The sequence below is a fragment of the Gallus gallus genome, chromosome 24 (genome assembly GCF_016699485.2).
Source record: "Gallus gallus isolate bGalGal1 chromosome 24, bGalGal1.mat.broiler.GRCg7b, whole genome shotgun sequence".
In the NCBI taxonomy this organism is placed as follows: domain Eukaryota; kingdom Metazoa; phylum Chordata; class Aves; order Galliformes; family Phasianidae; genus Gallus; species Gallus gallus.
Genome location: NC_052555.1, coordinates 5602529 through 5622627, shown reverse-complemented (window position 1 = coordinate 5622627; position 20099 = coordinate 5602529). Strand labels below are relative to the sequence as shown.

Sequence of the window (20099 nt, the reverse complement as noted above, 5' to 3'; positions counted from 1 at the left end):
ATAAGTAGACATACAATACACTTAAATTAAAAACAATGCCATTTTATAGGATACCGGCAGGTAAGCAACCTATAATTGAATAGAACTATAATTAGATTCAACAATAAATATTTGTGGACTGTTCTGGTGTCTGTGCATAGCAGCTCCTGGCTGAACTCTGACATCCTGCCTGTACATGCTCTGGCTGGAGAACTGATCTCATATTATGACTAACAAAAAACGTTAACTTGTATAACGTATCCCGATAGTAGGGGTTTACTCAGCTGTACGAAAAAGATGACAAAATGCACTCCTTGAGGATGGTCTACTCTGTAACTACCGAGCATTTCAACTTGACACTATGCTGACTTTCTGAGCCAAATCTGTTCCGACTCCTGAATCTTCTCTCTGATGTTTTCAATCATCTCATTTGCCGTTATGATCACAAATAAAGCTTTGCAAACCCAGATTTACCCATCTGTTAACTGCTGCTGTCATTTGCTCTTTCAAGGTTGGTACATGCTATTTCCTGCACCTCTCTCTGCAAAGCGTGATGCCCAGCCCTGCTGAGAGCTGAGAAAAAACACCCAGGCAGCACAGATGTAGCAGAGCAGAGATCTCCCAGTGCTGAGTGCTGTGGCCAGCAGCCAGCCAGCAGCACGGCACAGGTGAGGCGTTCCCCTGGCAAAGGAAGGCATAAAATCTGTCTTGTCATGCACAGAAGGGAAGCTTAAAAAGGGTATCACGTGGGAGAGGGGATGAGGAGGGATGTGGGGAGCTCTCTGCCTTGGGATGACGGCTGACGTGGCAAGGGGTCCACAGCAGCGAGTGGTCAGGGGATGAGTAACTTAATAACGAGGCTTGTTTTGGATGAGAATATGCAAAATGGCAACATGAGAAGGGTTGCTAGGCATGACAGAGATGATTGCGCTGTCTGTGGCAGAAACAGGGTGATTTCTTTCAAATTAAATGGAGTAACTGGAAAAAAAAAATTAAAGATTCTCTGCTTTTATCTTCAGTGCTTTGATGGAGGTTGGGCTCCATTTGGAAACACCCGGCCCCATCCAGACTTTGCGAAGAGAAACAGCCCCAAAAGAAGTTAATTCATTTTCATCTATTCTGGAGATCAGAACAGCAGCATCCCCTGCATGCAGGCTGCTTTTGAGGGCAGAGACAAAACAATGATCTAAAAGTGGCGGCAGATGTAAGGAACAAGGAGAAATAGAAACACCACGTGAGAAAAACAAACGGATTTCCCTTTTATGGGGAAAAAGGGGGGAAAGGGAAAGAAGAAAAAAAAAAGGAAAAAACGAAAAAAGAAAAAGGGAAAAAAGGAGGAAGGAAAAAGGGGGAATAAGGGGGGAGAAGGGGGAAAAAAAAAGGAAAAAAAAGAAAAACACGTGAGTGGAAAGACGCAGCGCTATGGTATCCCAGCGCTACAGCCCTTTTGCCAGCAGCCCGGCACTGCCCCGCTCCGCTATGCTACCCCGGCCCTTTCCCCCGGAAGTCCCACCCAGAAGGCAGACCGGAAGTGCGCCGCGGGCCGAGGCCCCGCCCCGCGCCTCAATTCTGCTCACGTGACCGCGGGAGCACCGCCCGGGAGCCCACGCGTGGCCAGGCGTGGTGTGCGTGCGTACGTACGTACGTGCGTGCGAGGCGGGGCGACGTGCCGTGCCCTACCCTGCCGGGAGGGGGAGGGCGCACGGGAGGAAGGAGGAAGCCGCCATCTTGGAGCGTCGAGTCGCCATAACAAGGCACCCAGTGGGAGCGAGAGGATTTTTTTACCTGGGCGAGGGGGAGCGCGGCTGGTGGCGGTGAGGACGGGGCAGGGCGCCGGGGTGGGCGCGGGGCTGAGGGAGCGGGCAGGGTGGGCGCCGCCGTCCGGCCGGGCCTTGCGGCCTGCGGCACGCCGCGGGAGCGCCGAGGCCTGGCGGCGCCGAGGGCCCGCGATCGGGGCGGGGGGCGGCGGGCCGCGCCGGGAGCGGTGGGGCCGCGGGGCCGGAGCCCGGGGCGGGGCCGCGGCGGTGCTCTCCGCCGGCCCGAGCGGTGGGACCGCGGGCGGGGGCCGCTCCATTGTTCGCGGGCGGGAGGTGCCGGTGTGGCGCAGCTGCTTTGGGCGGGCAGCGCTGGGCCCGCCGCGGGGCTCGGGGGCCGCGCCGCTCCGTACGGCGCTGGGGGCGCCGCCGCAGTGCGGCCCGGGTCCGCCGGAGACAATGGACGCCGTGAGGCTCCCGCGGGCGGATGGCGCGGCCGCTTTGTGCGGGGCCCGCCCGGCACGGCTCCGCCGAGGCGCGGGAATCCGCGCTCCGCAGCGGGACGGAATGGGGTTGGGGGCGGCCGCCGGGCTGCGGCCCGAGGGGAAAGTTGTTCTGCGGGGCCCTGTTTCCGCCGGACCGTTTGTGAAATGGTGGCGCTTCTTGGCGAGGAGTGCGGTGATTCGCTGCGTTTGGTGAGGTGTTGTTTTCTCCTTTGGTCTGCGTCCTTTTAAAGCATAGCTATGAGTGAGGGAGCCTTAAGGAGCCGAGAGGTTCTCTGTACTGCAAATATTTGAGAAATTGTTGCTGCTCGGCTCAGGGTGTCTGCGATTGCTTTCCTGGTTCACATGGTTTTTACCAAGTTAATGGGAACGAGCATCCTCTTCTCAAAGAGAATCTGAAACTGTTTTTAGTCAGGAGGGCAAGCAGGAAAAAGCACCCGATTTTAAACTTTCACTGCAAAATTAGGATTGATGCACATGGAAACAGCTGGGCAATGGGAGAGGAGTTTGCATTCCTTTTCCAATCTCTTGAAATGCCCTGTAATACGCCTTTTATTTTCTGTAGAAATGCTTTTTTGGGGGGAGGGGCAAGCAGTTTTTCCGTTGCACTTTCTGTGACGACAAATAGTCCAGGCCAGCAGCACCACTTTCTGTTCCTCTGGAAGGTTTTGAGCTAGAAGTGCATTGGCTCCTTTAAATGTGTTGTAAGGAGCTAGCAATCTCTGGGCCATATTTGCTTTCTGTGTGTAAGGTGCAGACTTTGTGTCATCTCTGTGTTTTTGGCACTGTTTTGGCATATACAGTGTCAGAGTTAAGTCGTGTACCATACGTTGCCTTAGAATCACGGAGCAGTTCAGGTCAGAGGAGACCTTAGAAGACAAATCTACTTCCAGCTCCTGAGTGCAGTTTGTGCTGACAGCTGGAAGATAACGTCATGCAGAACGTGTGAGCAGGGAGTTAGATACTTGCTATAAATGTATTTTACTGACTGCTTCATTTAGGCATGGTTGCTTAGATTCAGTGAGAAGCTACTGTCTGTTCAGCTTGATGATACCATGGGCTTCTCTATTTCAAATGGTGCTAAATCAGGACTCCGTTTAAAAGTTTGTGAATAAGCTGTCAGAACTGCAGAGCTGGAGGAAGTTGGTTGAGGGTTTTCTTTCTTTTTTTATTTTTAAAGATGATTTCAATTTCACTTTTTGTGTGAAAAGGGCATTCGGAGTCAAATGGTTTTTTAGGCCTAATGTTAATTTCCATTTGATGCTGTCATTTTGCCTTCCATCAAAGACTCGTGCCTAACATTATTGCTTAGAATGGTGGTTTTTCTGTGTCCCAGCAGTACAGGAACTTGAAGAACAGGCAAAGCACTTGAGATGATTTGTGCCTAGGTAGTATTTTTCAGGCAGTCCCTGCAAGGCTACTGAAAGCACAGCTGTTTACAAAATCATCTCTGGTGACCTCAGCTCAGCTTCACAGCGGGGGGGGAAAGGTTTGATACGTGTCTAATTGTGCTGAGGAAACAGAAAAGCAGTAACTGAGTTGTGTGCTGCCCGCAAAGAGGTGATGGTTGGATAATGTGCCATTTTGTGGGCTGTTTGAGACTACGGAAGCAAAGTGGAGGATTTGTGTGTACAAAAGTCCATGTATTAATTCTGATTGTCTGCTTCTCTTTCAGATTGAAGCAAGTGAATTCTGATATAACTCAGCTTTGTTAGAGGGCTTTTTTTTTAAAGAAAAAAAAGTTGATCCACAGTGCATCAGAGCAAGTTACTACTTTACTTTTGAGTGACTTACAGGTGCTTGCCTGCATTGCAATAAAGGACTCATATATTGAGCAAGACTTATTTATCTCTTCATTTTGGAGAGTCTAATAAACTGTTATTACAGTTTCTGTACTGACTTTCAAAGTTTTGAAGTCTAAAAAGACATCTTTAAACATAGAAACATGAGCACGGCCAGAACAGAGAACCCTGTTATAATGGGTCTATCCAGTCAGAACGGGCAGTTGAGAGGCCCTGTGAAACCCAGCGGGGGCCCAGGAGGTGGAGGCACACAGACTCAGCAACAGATGAACCAGCTGAAAAATGCCAACACAATTAACAATGGCACCCAACAGCAAGCACAGAGTATGACCACCACTATTAAGTAAGTATTCGTATCGAGTGCATTAAGAGTAATGCTTAAATGAGTAATGCCTTCTTGGGTACTTGCTTTTAAAAAGTTTGCTTCTGTTTTATGGCACTGATGACTGAAGTGTCCTGGAACGTGCGTTATGAAAAGAAAGCTGTATTTCCAGGTGTGAGCTTCTCTCTGACACTTACCTTTGCAGTTGATTTGTTTTGAAAGTTGAACTTGATGCTTTGCTTTTTCAGTACGTGTAGCTGCTTGTCAGTGGTAGCCCACTGAGCAGCAGCATCCTGTTTTCTTTGCTCATTTTAAGTGGTGTGGGAAGGAATAGAAATGTAAGACAAAGGAGGAAGCACAGCCTAATCTTAGTCCAGTTTTGCTTGCTTTGGAGTTAGTTGTTGCAGATCTCTTGTGGTGAGAAGCTCTTTCCAGTTGGTTCTCTTTTGTCATTTAACTTAAATGGTGGTGTGTGCACTCCCTAGTGTAGCACTCCAATTTCAATTAGTCAGAGCCTAAGCCAGGATATGGTGGTACCTTTATGACACTCTTTTCTGTCTCTCTTCTCCCATCAAAGTGCTGCTGGAAGTGTGCTAATAATACATACTGGTTGGAAATTCCCTCAGATCTATGAGACTTGAATGCTACGATAGCAGATCACTTTTTTCCTCCCGTAGTTGCCACTCCTCCCAAGCAAGAAAGTGGTTTTCTGTTTTGCTGCTCAGTTATTGGTGAAGAAAATCTTTGCCTGAGAGAGTGCGTAATGGAATGCTCTAGCTCTTAATGTTTGCTTAACTCATTTTCAGTTGTGGTGTTTTTAAACTGGGTTACTACCCAAACTGAGGAGTAGAACTCATCACACGTCATCAGAACTTGCTCCTAACTGGGGCTGGGGAGGAGGAGAACTTATTCTATTCTATATGGGGTCTTTTCAGAGGGGAAGAATGTCTGAATCTCGCTGAGAGTCAAATTCAGCATTTGTTCAACATACAGTGTATGTGTTCACTTAGTTTTCTCCCCAGAAATATTTTCATTTCATATTACTCATGGATATAAAACAGACAGTTCCTGAACACAGAAATGCGGGTTTTTTTTTTTAGCACCAGTAGTGGAATATACCTGTGTGGATTTATTACTTATTTCTTTAACATCACTACGTCAGTGCTCAGTTTGAAATCTGTGTTCTGGTGGACTGATTCAGTGGTCCAAAAATGGGGCTTGAATCATGACAGGATAAAGATTGCCCAAGTTTGCTTTGCACTTGGTAGGCTGCTTAGTGCCTTTGTTTACCATTTCCTGCCTGTTGCATCCTACTTTGCTTAGAAAAGACTTGAGCTTGTATGTGTAGGTGCTTTTAGCTTGCAGGAGCTGAAAATATTACATGTTAATCACCGTTGCCAAGAAAATCAGAATGCAAAATAAAATTATTAAACCAGCCTTTGTTTTTTGTTTCTTTTGCTGTAGACCTGGCGATGACTGGAAGAAGACTTTAAAACTCCCTCCAAAGGATTTGAGAATCAAAACTTCTGTAAGGACGCTTGAATTGTAGGAATGGAAGTTGTGGGAGAAGCTACAGTGAAAAAATCGTATAAGATTCAAAAGCACTTAAGCTTTTACTCAGCTATTTTAAATGAGGAATTGCTTTGTAAAATTAATTTGTTCTCTTAAAATTTGGGAGATATACTTCTCTTGTGAAGCTCAATAACATAGTTTAGTGTATTTCTTACTTTCTTATTACTGTTGCAGCTTGGGTCCAATGTGTTCTGCAAGGCAGATATCAAAAGATGTCGGTGTATGTTCACAGTATTGTATTTGGTTTTTGGAAAATTAATGTTTACTTCTCCACTGTATGATATTGCATAGATAATTGAGAACTCCTGTCTAGTAATGGAATATGCTTTCTGATCTTCCTGCATAAGCAGCCTCTCCTCGGGTCTGACTGATGTGTCGCTGTGGGTTGTGTGACCTAATCTTATGGATGTGCTTTTTCTGATTATCCAGGATGTGACCTCCACAAAAGGAAATGAGTTTGAAGATTACTGTTTGAAACGGGAGTTGCTGATGGGAATTTTTGAAATGGGCTGGGAAAAGCCATCTCCTATTCAGGTTGTTAAAATAAACAGACTAGTTATAAGCAGCAGCATAACTTTTATAAACTCACTGATGTTACTTGTGCTTAAATGGCAAATGCTTGTGTCATGGCTTGGGGAAACTGGGGATTTGAACAGCAGGATTTCATGACTCTTTGTAGAAGGGAAGAAACACTGGTGTCCAAGTAAATCATAGCTGTTGGCTGATGAAGAGATTGGGATTGACTGAGATTTTAGAGAAACTAACTTTGATATTCCTTTTCACTGTGGAGGCATCAATGTGTTCCTCTCGTTCAGTAGCATCAGTAGCAATGGCAGTTGTGTAAGAACAGCCCTATTCTCACTGCATTTCCTGGAAAACTTTGATTTGCTGTAGGTTGCATATCTTTAGTTGTTACAGAGGTATCTGTATGGCTTTATCACCCATTCTTGGCTTTTTTATCATAAGCATCTGGAAGGAGTCATAATGGAGATGATAGGAGAGAAATTAATGTGTTAGTAAGTTTACTTTTCTGTCCCTTCCTCTTACTTTTAAGAGTTGTTTTATGGGTAACAATTGATGTTTATGAAATTGCTGGGGGGACAAGATAGCATTAGTTTTAATTGTTGCTTGGAGAGTTATCATTGACAACTGGACCACTTTATCTCCACAAGGAATGGAGAAAGCTATGACTTATTTTTAATGTATCTGCTTTGAAACAAATTCTAACATGTCACCTTTTCCAAATGAAAAGACTGTAGGTACTTGGGTTGTTTAGATGTTGCTGTAAAAGAAAGCAAAATGAAGAGTACACGTGGCTTCTGCCTGGATGGCTGAAATCTCAAAACCACCAGGCTTTCCTTTTGAAAAGTCTATCACAGAAGCATGGAGGTTGGAAATTACATGGGCTGATGCATTTCCAGTGTTAAGAGATGTATATCTTCTCTGTTGGAGGAGTTTGCAAGTGTCGGTCGCTGTCTCCTCAATTATTTTCTCTGATTATTTTTTAATTACTTTTTGCTGATATATCAGTATGGGTTTACCATGCCTGCAGTACCCAATACTGGACAGTATAAGAACTTTATTTGGGGTACTGGGAGCAGAAGTATTGCATTATGTTGGAGAACTCTTTGCTGATAGGTTTAATTCCTTCCCACTGTGAATGCGCAATACTTGCAGGATATTCTGTTCGCAGAATAAACATGTAATGTTATATTGTTAGTGAGGAGAGGTACATTTTGCTAATATCTCTAGTGAGCCTAGCTCATGATTGTTCATGCGTTGACTGTCATTTCAGGAGGAGAGCATCCCCATTGCTTTATCTGGTAGGGATATCTTGGCTAGAGCGAAAAATGGAACAGGCAAGAGTGGAGCCTACCTCATTCCCTTACTTGAACGGCTAGACTTAAAGAAGGACAACATACAAGGTCAGTTGGAATGGGTCTCCCTTAGCTGCATCCAGGTAGTGGCATTATTGCTCACTGTCTAGACTTGAATCTAAAGCTGGTTGATGAAATGCAGTGGTGTAGGTTGTCTGCTTGTACTAGTAAAGCAAGTACATGGGGGATGGTGGGGGGGAAGGTCAAATTTTAAAAGTTGCAGAGTTCCTTTCAGGAACTTGAATTGGAAGGTGTCTTTCAGATTTTACTTTCTTGCCCCAAGAAGTGGATTTGGAGTCATAAACAAGTGTGGTGGCTGGGAGAGCTGTGTGGAGTGAGTGTCAAGGGGTGTGTGCGGCATTTATCTTGTTTTCAGCAGCTTCCTAGGATTTCTAGAGATCTCTATCAGGATATCTATAGTGGAACTGCAAAACTTGGAAATAGGGCTTTTGTGAAGCTTCTGTGTTATACAGGGAAGTATTTAAGACTGTGTGTTACTAGTAATTCATGCTGATACTTTTAACTTTCAGCAATGGTGATTGTTCCCACCCGTGAACTAGCCCTGCAGGTCAGTCAAATCTGTATCCAAGTCAGCAAACACATGGGAGGTGCCAAAGTGATGGCAACAACTGGAGGAACCAATTTGCGAGATGACATAATGAGGCTTGATGATACAGGTTGGAGCGCTTTTCTGCATTACAATTACTGTTTGTTCAGGGCTTTTATCCTGGGTGGGAGAATTTGTACTTTTCTCTTATGCCTGTGTTACTGTTTGCTTGTTAGAAAATAGAGTGTAATGTGTCTTTGTCACTGTATGCAGTTATTCTCTCAAACCCTTGTTATAAAACATGTCTTTGAATGCTGGAAATGCTGTCTGAGTTGCCTTAACTTTTTTTTGTTCTTCTAACTGCACAGTGCATGTGGTGATAGCTACCCCTGGAAGAATTCTCGATCTCATCAAGAAAGGAGTAGCAAAAGTTGAGCATGTCCAGATGATAGTATTGGATGAGGCAAGTTGCTTACTTTAAAAACATTTTTCACTTTAACAAGTTACAGCAGTGATGTGTCTCAACCAGCCACCTCTTAATGCACAGCAACAGGATACCAAGGTTATAGCTAATTCATTTCTTGGTGTTTTGAGAAAGTATTTTGGCAGAAGTAGTTTTCTGCATGTGTTTTTTTTTTGTTGTTGTTGTTTTAGGAAAGCCACCTAAGAAGGTTTTACTTCTCTGTTTACTTTTTTGTTGCTGTGGAACAGATTAACAGTCACTTCTGAATGGAGGGAATGCATTTTGTTTAGTTTCAGTTTATAACAAATGAGCGGTGCTTACAAGTTCATATAAACTGATCTATGAATGTCTGAGAGATTACAGGCCTCTGAGTGAGAAGGTTGAGAAAATACTTGTGTGAAAGCTCTTGGATTCTATTTATTTTTCTTTAATTTGATTCTGTTTTGAAAACAGTTTTGAAAACCAGGAAATGTAAACTTCCTTTAAGTGGTGAATCCTGTTTCCAGCAGCTAAATCAAATATCTTGAAGCTGGAGAGGAGACTATTCCTGGTGATGTTTTCTTTCTGTAGTGTAATACTACCAAAAGACTGGAGGCTTGTCCCATCTCTTTAATGTCTTATTTTGTGCTTCTGTTGTTACAGGCAGATAAGTTGCTGTCTCAAGATTTTGTTCAAATAATGGAAGACATTATTCTCACGCTACCTAAAAACAGACAGATTTTGCTCTACTCAGCCACTTTCCCTCTGAGTGTACAGAAGTTCATGGTGAGTGCAGTTGGAATCTTGTACATGTGATTGCCATTGTATGTAGGGTACACGAGTGAGCAGTGCATGGCTGTTAGTATTCTTTTATTTATGCACCCATGCTTTCTTGGTTTAATGTATCATCCTAAACATGGGGTAGAAGGTAATTGCTTTTAGTGTGGTCTGATGCCTTGGATTTATAAGTAATCTTAATCTTGAAAATTTCCCCGACCTATACAGAGTGACTAGGTAGTGCATTCTTGCTTTGGAAGAATTTAATTGTGCCAGAGGACAGGATGTCTCTATGCTGTTTTGCATGTAGATATGCCTGCTTTATTTTTCTTTGTCTTTCAGAATTCCCATTTGCAGAAACCCTATGAGATTAATCTGATGGAGGAGCTGACCTTGAAGGGAGTTACCCAGTACTATGCCTATGTAACTGAGCGTCAGAAGGTTCACTGCCTCAATACGCTGTTTTCCAGGGTAAGTGATAGGGTTAAGTTAAGAGCCTACAAAAGCACTTTTCCACTTAAAAATAAATAATAAGACTTAGGGTGACAGAGGTTTTTCCTTGACAAAATGTACTAATGATATTGTATAAGCTGGAGTTAAAAATGATGCTTGTCCTGCACTTTTGTGGTATAGAACCTTGCAATTTTTTTTGCTGTTCAGAAATATATATAGCATAAACTGCTTGCAGCACCTGTTCTCTCCCCTTTTTGAAAGGGGTTTAGATGCATGCCTTAGATTTGCTGTTAAAATTCTAAGTTTGCTGAACACACTGATTATATGTCCAGCTCCAGATCAACCAGTCGATCATTTTCTGCAACTCCTCTCAACGGGTTGAATTGCTAGCCAAAAAGATCTCCCAGTTGGGCTATTCCTGCTTCTATATCCATGCTAAAATGAGGCAGGTAAGTATGAAGTTACAACAGTTGCTATATGGGCTCTTCTCAGCTCTACTGCGTAACTGAACAAAGTCTCAGGCTTGCTTTAAATTTACATGTTCTGTGAAAACGTATTTTGCTTTGGTTCCACTTTGTGCCCAGACTTTTTTTTTTCCTGCACCTTAGCTCTTTCCAAACTGATCACTTGGTATTTAGGAATACAAACAGAGCAATACTCAGCCAATGTGAGCACACAGCATGACTTTGCAGCAGCACATCTTGCTTCATGGCTGTAGGGGAATCTGAGAAGTCAGGGAGACAGCCTTTGATCAAAGCTCTTAGTAAAAGTGCCAACTACTGCATAGCAATTTAGCACCTGTGGCCTTGCTGTAAACCATGAAAAATATCAACATGGCTTTGGTGCACAGGGATTTATGTTACGTGTAGGGTAGCTTACATCCTCAAGCTTCACACTATAGCTTTCCTTGTTGTTAGTCAGTGAACTGGGAGGCATTGACAAGACGTTGAAGTGATGCACAGAAGGCGGTAGGACTTTGAAATATTTTTCATTTTGTATGTAAACTAGAACAAATTAAAATGACAACTTTAATGGAAACCTAGCCATTCATTGGACTGACAATACAAACGTTTGCTGGGTTATACATGGAGCAGCAATTTAAGCAGAAATGGAGGTGATGTCAGTGTTGAGGACACAGATGTGCACATGGATTGCTTGAGACCTTATTTTCGTTTCTCTCATTTGTCAATCAGTTATCTTTCTGCCAAAAAATGGAGGTATGGTTGTTTGAGTGGGATGCCCCCAACTTGTTCATTTCACTCTCTGAAAATGATACTGCTTAATCTTTATGTAGTCCAGAGTGGCTTGTTAGTGAGAGAGGAATCTGCACAGACACTTGGCTCATACCGTCACTGACTGATTCACGTGGTGGAAAATACTCTGCAGTGGAAAATGGAGTTGCTTCAAGTTTTAAAGGAAGGATGTTCCCAGATTTTATGTAAATGCTCACAAATACATTTTTAGGATGTAAGATAATAACATATAGATTTGGCATGGGGCTAGGAGAGATGATAGGCAAAACATTGGGAGTGAAAATACGCTTTGGACACACAAATTTTTGATGTTAAGAAGTAGAATGAGGAGCTTTGAGTCAGCTGATGTTCATGAGGAGGTGAGGGTGGGATTTGTGTTTGTAAATTGAGTACTCAGCTGAAAGTCATAGCTGTTCTTTAATTGGTTTTTTTCTTTATGTATTTCCAGGAGCATCGCAACCGCGTGTTCCACGATTTCCGAAATGGCTTATGCCGCAATCTTGTTTGCACTGGTAAGAGTTCCTATGCACTTTTCTGTTTCTGAAGGCTGTGATAGAGTAGCCATTAGCCCCGATATAACAGATAAATTGCTTTGTGATAAAGCTAATCTGTTTCGGTAAGAGAATTTTTGTCATACCTGTGTGTAGCGGGCTGCCGTGCTCCTGTAGGCATACAGGACAAACTGTGGTGGTGCAGCTTGTTAACAAAGCCTTTCATTGTGATAATACTTTGTACTTCAGTTATGTTTTCTGCATGTTCTAACGTGAGGGTTCTGTAAACTGCTGGATATGAAATAGTGGGAGAACTGTAGGTAGAAGTGTGTCTAGGATATTGAACAATGATTTACTGATTCTTTAAATGTTTGTACTTCATCTTTCCTAAATGCTTTACAGTTCTTATTGGTCTGTATATGATCTGAGCTGTATGTTGGAGGTGTTAATAAAACTGACTTGAAATGAAACGCAAATAGTTAAGTTAGTGGGACATAGCTAGCTCACATTTCAAGTCTCAACAATTTCAAGTTGTGATAATGGCAGTGCATGCCTTATTTGACGAGATGCTTATGGAAAGGTGACTAGGTCAGAAATAGTCTTCATGTGCAGAAGCTGGCTTGGTGTGAATTATTATTTTTTTTACCTAGATCTGAAGATTTGATGTCTTGATCATTCTTTTTTTGTTATGCTTAAAATTGATAAAGAGCAGGAAGAGGCTGTAACAGAATTCTATGTAAAATGTCTTGATAGACAGAAAGCTTATCTTTAACTAGGACTAACCAACATTCAAAAATGCTAAATTTCACAGCCCAGCATTAGATTTCATGGAAGTTAACGTTCTTCATGGCCTGGGTTGTCTTTTCAGATCTGTTTACCCGAGGTATTGATATCCAAGCTGTGAATGTGGTGATAAACTTTGATTTTCCAAAGCTGGCAGAGACTTATCTCCATCGTATTGGCAGATCAGGTGAGAGGGAGAACGTCTTCTAGGGGTAGCTTTGCTGATAACTGTAGTGTTCCTTAAGCTTTGATTGGATTCTGCTTTCTATTACTGTACTTGATAATTATTTTGAATAGCTTTGTTTTTTTTCTGATGTTTACTTACAGGGATCATCTCCTAGAATTTTCTTCACAAATACCTGAGTAAATGGCTGTGCTCTTTAAACTAGCCTGAAGAGCCCAGTCCAAAAAAAGAAAAAGAAAATGAGGAAAAAAGCACCTTTTGCTTTAATTTCATGAAACTTGCCAATGTTTATTGTTTGTAGTTTGGGAAGATTCTATATTGAAAACTTAGTTTCCCTGGTTTTTTAGGCGTAGTGAGTTTGTTTGTTGTTCTGCATGTGCTCCTAGGTATGTTTCTGGTGTCTGGACAGCTGCCAGATACATCCTTGAGAATGGCAGTGAAGAATGGAACTCTGTTTACTTGAAGTTCCACACTGCAGTAGTGGAGACTTCTACTATGTAGTAGAAAGTCCTTACCAGATGGTAATGTGAAGCTTGCAGGGGTCCAGGTTGACTTCTCTAATCAGAAAGCTATGTTAACAACACCTGCAGAATCTGCAGGCTTTTCAATTGGCCTTCTGTTACTCAGTTTAAATTTCTTTTTTGAGGTCGCTTTGGACATCTTGGCCTGGCCATCAACTTGATCACCTATGATGATCGATTCAACCTGAAAAGTATTGAGGAGCAGTTGGGAACTGAAATAAAGCCCATACCAAGCAACATTGACAAGAGCCTTTATGTGGCAGAATACCACAGTGAACCTGTAGAAGATGAGAAACAGTAACCATGTGCGTATGTGCTGACTTGAGTAGTTGTGTTGGAATATTATTGTGGGGGAAGAGGGGAAACGTGCTGAAGAGTCTTGGAATGTGAAAACAAAGGTTTGAAATAGGCTGTTAGAGGAGATGGGGAGAATCCAGTTTGGAGACAGGATGGCTGTGAGCAGCCTAATGAGTTCTTCCTGTATTTCTTAGCTAAGAAGAGAAGTAGGGGCAGAAAATGAAGTGATAATCAGAAAGGTGAGGAGAGAAAATAGATCTCTTAAGAACATAGCACCAACAGACCAGCCTGATCACCTCAGCAGCTGAGAGAAGCAGGTTCAGGCCATAGGTGCTTCATATTTGTTTTGCATTCTTTGATTCATAGAACTTCTGCAAGTAAACCGAGTAGGTAGCAGAGCTGTAATTCATCTTCATTGCCACTTGAGGTCTACATAGCATACAAAGAAAGTGAGGTTTCTCTGGCAGGGACTTTGGAAGTGTGACTTTTTGATTGCTGTCTGAGGGAAAAGAGTCAATTCACAATCCAAGGAAACTGTTATTCTCACAGTTGCAGCAAGTAGAGGGTAATATTTGATCTGTTGTTACTAGTTGAGATGCTACAAACCGTTTGGGTTGAAAGGAGTTCTGTAGTCTATCTTCTCTTAGAGATCATGAATTAAGAATTCTAATGAAGCTGCTGAAATTATTCTCAGTTGACCAAAAAAAAAAAAAAGCCAAAAAACCAGTCTGTTAATTACAATGAGAATTAAAATAAAAGCTGTATCTCTTTGAAATAACTCAAGGCTAGTCCTAGCCAGCTGGCCATGTCAAGGTGACTTGTGGCCTCTGCTTTGCTGGCTGAGCTTTCTCCGTGTTCTAAAATCAATAAAGCAAATCAAACTGAACCTGGGCAAGGTTCTTGGGTGGCTTCCTTGGGGAGAGAAGTTGGGTCATAGTGGCACATCTGAGGGACAGTGGTTGTGTGGCACCCAATGCCGGTGGCTTTTCTGGAGCTGCCCCATAGTCAGCATGATTCATTTCTTAGGTCCTGGTTTTGCACAGAGCTGACTTAATTGCAGGTGTTATTTATGTATTTATTTATTTAGGCTTTGACTACATATGCCAGAAGGTGAAGCCCTTTGATCCACATCTGTGACACATCATTTCTCTGGGGATACCCTTCTCTTTGTGGGTTTTTCTTCGTCTTTTCATTTTGGAACTATGAAGACTAAAGAGCTCAGCCTATTTTCTTTTTAAATTTGGCAGCAAGGAAGAAAGAAGATGAAAGGAGGAATGTCTTTTTGTTTTTCCACTTGTTTGCACTGTGTGCTGATTGAACATTAGTTGCACTAACTGCTGGTTTTAAATTTTTTTTTCTTTGGGTGGGAGGGGCAGCAAAGTAAGGGAAGAAGAGAAACCCTGAAAAGAGAAGAATCTTTGAACACGAGCTTGTCTGCGATTTCAAATTCTCCAACCATCGACTGAGTGCATTTCAACTTCTCCCCGGTTACTCATCTGTTTTTAAGCTAAAGAGCTTGTTACTTATTCGTGCAAAGTGCCTTATGCTATGAGACCATTCAGAATATCACCTTTCCAACACAGCCCGAGGAATCAACAGCCGTTTTTGGTTTCAGGTCAAAGTTCCCCTCTCTTCCCCCTCTCTTCCTCTCCAAGTACTCGAGGCCAGGGCTGTGAGGTGAAACTTATTGGTAATACTACTTTGTCTTCAACTTTTTTGTTTTTGTTTTTGTTTTTTTTAGTTGGAGGAGTTGATATGCATCTGCAGTTCACCCACACTGTAAATACCTGTATTTAAAACAAAACCAACTTAAAATCTGGGCTGATTAGGTGCAGCATCGTAGCTCCAGAAGGAAAGAGTAGCCTGTCATCTCTTGCAGGAGCCATAAGAAAACCCCTATGCTCTAGCAGAACACTAAAGACTGGTTACCATAAGTCTCCATTAGTAGTTCCAGCACTTGTATGTAGACTTGTTTCAGAGCTGTGGCCCTCTTTCCTCTGGTGCAGTGTGTCCCATAGAAAATCAGATGTGTATATTGTACAAACTTTGTAAATATTTTTTTTTCTTGTTTGGGTTCATATATAACTTTTTTGTTCTTTTTTTTTTTTTTTGATGAAGGTTGCTGGGGTTAAAGGGATTTGAGTGATTATGGGAGCAGCTAAAGATGAGAGGGGCTCAGTTTTCTGCAACACTAAGCGATGAGAAATGCTCTGAGCTCCGAGCAGAGCAGGCCTCCATGTGTGTCCCTGGTCAGGGTGGGTTTGCTCCGTGTTAGCAACACTGCCTGTACCACTTGTGTGGAAGAGATTATTTGCGAGGCTCTGAGGTCTCAGAAGTCTGTTGTTGCTTAGCTTGTTCGAGATACTCTTCGATTTCCCCCTTAAAAACTTCAGGAACTTTGCAAGCTCTGAAGGGTGCCGTACCCGCGTTCTGCATGGCACGAGGGGGATCCAGCGGGTGTCAGCGTTGCTGAGCAGTGAATGCATAAGGTGTGGATTTGGGTTTAAAAGAAACCATAGGAAACTGAGATGCATAAACGGACAGTCCTGGAGCTTGATGGGAACGATTGATTTCCTGCAGCATTGTGTATTTTCTGCCCAACACGACCTCAATACAGACTTCTGGTGAGCAGGGAAGGGCAAAGCCCTGTCAGTGTCAGGAGCTGCAGAAAGCTGCTTGCCATCTGCTCTGTTTAGGCACGAGTTGCTGTCTGTCACTCTGCGCTGTGTATTGCTGGAACACGCTGTCTGGTCAAGCGGTGTTGCTTTAAATTGTGCCCCTCCCAACATGCTTGATGTTTGGCCTGATCTGCAGGCAAAAGGAGTGAGACAAATCAAACTGTAAACTTTTAAAATTCCCTTTTAGCCTGTTCACCAACAGCGTCAGGAGGCACCTGGACGAATGCAATCCCTTTTGCTCATTTATTGTGTATACAGATGCTGCACTCACACTATGCTTGCTTACTTTGAGGCAGGAATTAATTGTCTTAATTTCTCCCTTTTTTTTTTTGACCCCTCCCACACTTTCTTTTTCTTTTGTTTTGAGTTATAATTGTTTGGAACCAAAAGGCAGACTTACCTGTCCTTTTCCTCGAGGAACACACACACCAAACCAGGTGCCTCCTGACAACAGCTTTACAAGATGATGGAAAGGGTGGTTTGTTTTTTTTTTTAATCTTTATTTTTTTGTCAGCAGTGACTCCATAACTGTAGCAAATGCTGCACTAGAGTACAAACTCAAGAGCTTGGTCACAGACACTCTGTGCCACACAGCTTACATTTGACTGGCAGGTACTAAATGTAAACAACTTTGGGGTGCTGGGAGGGGGGTGGGGGGTGGGACTTTGTGGGTGGTAACTTTGACCAAAAGTAAAATCTTGCTCTTGTACTGCAGCCAGCTTATGATTTTTCCAGAGAGTCAGAAGAGGGATCATTTTAGTGCAACAAAGACGTGAGAAAAATGTAAATAAAAGTTTTGTATCTTGCCAGGGCACACGCTTGTAACAAGAACAGGATAGCAGTGTTGAGTGAGCTGCGTGTGCTCTGCTTGGATGTGGGGTAGGTGAGCCCGGTGCCATGCTCTGATGGTCCCTCTTGAAGCACAGAACTTTTAAATGGAAAGTATTACTTTAAACTTGGCCTCTTATTGAGGATTGGCACTTACCTGAACTATCGGGGGCACCATTTTTAGGTGGCTTCCAGTAACGAAGGAAGCAGCCTATTCTTGGTGCTAATAGGCTATCTCTAACAGATGCGATCTTGCAAATGGAAAGATGCTCCAAATGACTAGGGTAAGCCTAGGTGTTTTTTTTTCCTTTGTTTGTTTTTCTCCCCAGGATTAATCGTGTATCAATCTTGGCTTCTTGAGATTCCTTGTGACACCCTGTTCTTTTTCTAGTCACGTGCCAGCCTTTACATTTATGCATTACTTGGAGCCCATCTCTTCCTTCAGCGGAGGAGCCCTTAGGTCAAACACTTCCTCTGACAAAGATGGCATCAATAATATGATTAATTCTGCATTTTTTTTCCTCCCAGAAGTCTAAAATTCCTTGAATTGAGGTGAAATGGCTGCAAAGAGATTGACACCAATCTGCGGCCAATGTATTCAGATAAACTGCAGGCTGGCCTCAGGGTGCACACTGCCAGGAGTGCAGTGCAGTTGCTGGAGGGCTTTCCCTAAGCAGGGGGGTGGGGGGTGGGTTGGTCTCAAATATGTATTTTAATTTCCAGAATGAGATGGGAGCATCTTTCCTTTGCGCTCTGGGACTTTTTGTTGTTGTTGTTGTGGGTAAGAACACGGAAGCTTGACATGAATTTGTTGTGTACGCGTTGGTATCAAATCATCTCATTCTGATTTTGATTTTGATTTTTTTACTTGGGGTGGGGGAGGGTGTCTGCTCCAAGGATTTAAAAATGCTTCACACGTCATCTTAATGACCGAAATGATGGGAAGGGTGAAAGCCTTGAGCAGAGAGCTGTCCTGCAATGGCTCCCGTTCTGCAGGGTGCCACAGCGCGTGGGCTGAGCTGCATCACAGCGGCCACATCGGTGCTTGGCAGTGCTGCTGTGCAGGTTGGGCACAACGGGCGTTTCCAATTGCTGTGAACTTGCAGTCTCTTCAATTGGAGTTGATAATAAATGAGGGCTCTGGACCAAAGAGCGTGCGTGTGGCCTTCACTCTGAGGCTTTGCATTATCCCATGTGTTTTTGCTCAGTTCACTGCAGTGTTGCTGACGTGGCTACGTGGAAGCATTTTTAAATTCTGCTCTAGACAAAGCGAGGGAAGGGGAAGGAGGGGTGGTGGGAGGGATGGGTTTATTAAGATACAGCCTTGCTGTATTTTAACCAATAATTAAAGGGAAGGGGTGGCAGGAGGAGAAAACAGTCATTGTTCCCGTTACAGAAAAAAAAAAAAAGGAACTTTATTTGAAGAAAAAAATTACTGCAGTTCAGGTGGGGTATCGCAGCCCCCCGCTCCCTACTCAAGAAGTTGAATGTTACTGTTAATCAGTGAACAACACGGACAAATCATTGCAAACATTGGGGGGGGAGGGAGGGGAAAATTGGCTTTTGGTTAAATTGGTAATTGGCGAACTCTCCAGCGGAGCTGAGAATTGGTTGAGAATGTATTTCTCTCTGGATATGTATGCGTCACAGCACCGACTCGGGGAGTTTCACGAGTTCAGAGTGCAAAAATAAGACATGATAAAATCCTGATTTTGTTGATTTAAACTCAATAAAAGCTCCCTGGAACACCAGTGTGGTCTCACGTCTTTCTTTGGGAGGCACTGAGCCCAATCCATGCCGCCCTCCAGCCTTGCACACCAGCCCTGTGCTGCACGATGCCCTGCAGCATCAGCAGCCCTCCCCACGGTTTGTAGCTCTGTTTGGTGCCGTAACGCATGGAGGAGCCCTTGGGCTGTGATGGGTGCTGTGAGGGGTCTCATGAATGAGCAATAGAACCAGAGGGGTTGGAAGGGACACATGGAGGTCAGTGAGTCTGACCCCCCCCTGCTGAAAGCTTTGCACAGGGGAGGTGCTCCATGCCATGTCTCTGTGGTGTTGGGCTGGGCTCCAGCAGATCCCAAAGTCCTGGTTTCTCTCCACTCAGCTCATAGATGGCATTGGTCACAAAGCCACGGCCGGCACAGCAGGTGGGAGGAGGCAAGCTTTGTTCCCTGAGCCGTTCCTAATGTAAATACCCCATCGTTGTGAATCCTGCAGCAAGAGTGTATCGTGGTGCTGCTTCTTGCGTATGTTTAGTAAAGTACATGTATTAGATGAACCTTTCTGGGTCTACATATTCTTCAACTGTTAGGAAATAAATCAGTATCCTTCATCCTGAACCTCACATCCTCTGCCCACACCATCCAAACCCATCTCCTTGCACCCTGCGCCCCTCAGCCCTTCTGCATCCCAGGATCATGGAATGTCCTGAGTTGGAAGGGACCCATGGAGGATCATTTGAGTCCACCTCCTGGCTCTGCGCAGGACCACCCCAAATCCTTCACCCTCCTTTTACCTGCATCCCTCATCGTGCATCCTTCATCCCACCCCAACCACCCCATCCTGCACAGCCAGGCGGCCACCTGGCCATGCAGTAGGACATCCATGGGGACACACTGCTCTCGGTGAGCCAAGCCCCAAGGGCAGGGTCTGGGGTGGCTGTCAGGGCCCTGGGATGGCCCTAATGAGTCCCAGCTGTGACCCCCCCTTCCACCCCTGTGCTGTGCAGCTGGGGCTGCCTGTGCATATCTGTGCCTTGCTGGGATCCTAGGACAGGGCTGGTCCCAAAGCCTCTTAACCCCCACTGGGGGCTGTTTATAGGGTTGCTGTTACTGGGCTCCCACCCTGCTTTTTTTGCTCAGCTTCCTGAGGCCAAGCACAGCCCTGGGGTGCACTCAGCCCTGCAAAGGAGGATTGTGGGTGCTGCAGCTCCCTCTGCTTGCAGAGATAGGGGTGAGCAGGGTGCAGCCATGCTCCTCCAGCCCCAGTGCTTCTTTCTGGGGATACAAAACAACACAAGGGGCTGCTAGAATAGAA

The 20099-nt window shown here is 44.1% G+C and overlaps 2 protein-coding genes across 11 annotated transcripts in view; both read left to right on the top strand.

Moving 5' to 3' along the window:
• Positions 1-3968, top strand: part of BCL9L (BCL9 like) — a 55338-nt gene extending 51370 nt beyond the window's left edge. For 4 of the 5 annotated variants that reach the window (XM_015298270.4, XM_046903816.1, XM_046903817.1 and 1 more), the window contains exons 9-11: positions 491-647; positions 999-1793; positions 3912-3968. The gene's annotated coding sequence lies outside the window, so the exon portion shown is untranslated. Of the gene's footprint in view, positions 1-490; positions 1794-3911 lie in introns of all 5 variants that reach the window. The other variant, XM_040652204.2, reaches the window with a different exon arrangement.
• Positions 1666-18814, top strand: DDX6 (DEAD-box helicase 6). 6 transcript variants are annotated; one of them, XM_046903756.1, is made up of 14 exons: positions 1666-1790; positions 3912-4381; positions 5825-5888; positions 6362-6466; positions 7728-7857; positions 8340-8486; positions 8725-8819; positions 9462-9584; positions 9918-10046; positions 10361-10477; positions 11730-11793; positions 12641-12742; positions 13386-13565; positions 14645-18814. In XM_046903756.1, exons 2-13 carry the CDS (start codon positions 4182-4184, stop codon positions 13559-13561), a joined length of 1452 nt encoding a protein of 483 aa, XP_046759712.1. In that variant the 5' UTR covers positions 1666-1790; positions 3912-4181; the 3' UTR covers positions 13562-13565; positions 14645-18814. The 6 variants fall into 6 exon arrangements, with proteins under 6 accessions (XP_046759712.1, XP_046759713.1, NP_001384638.1 ...); XM_046903757.1 differs by having other exon boundaries at positions 8725-8823; positions 9466-9584; NM_001397709.1 differs by having other exon boundaries at positions 1666-1793.
• Positions 18815-20099: the final 1285 nt, after the last annotated feature.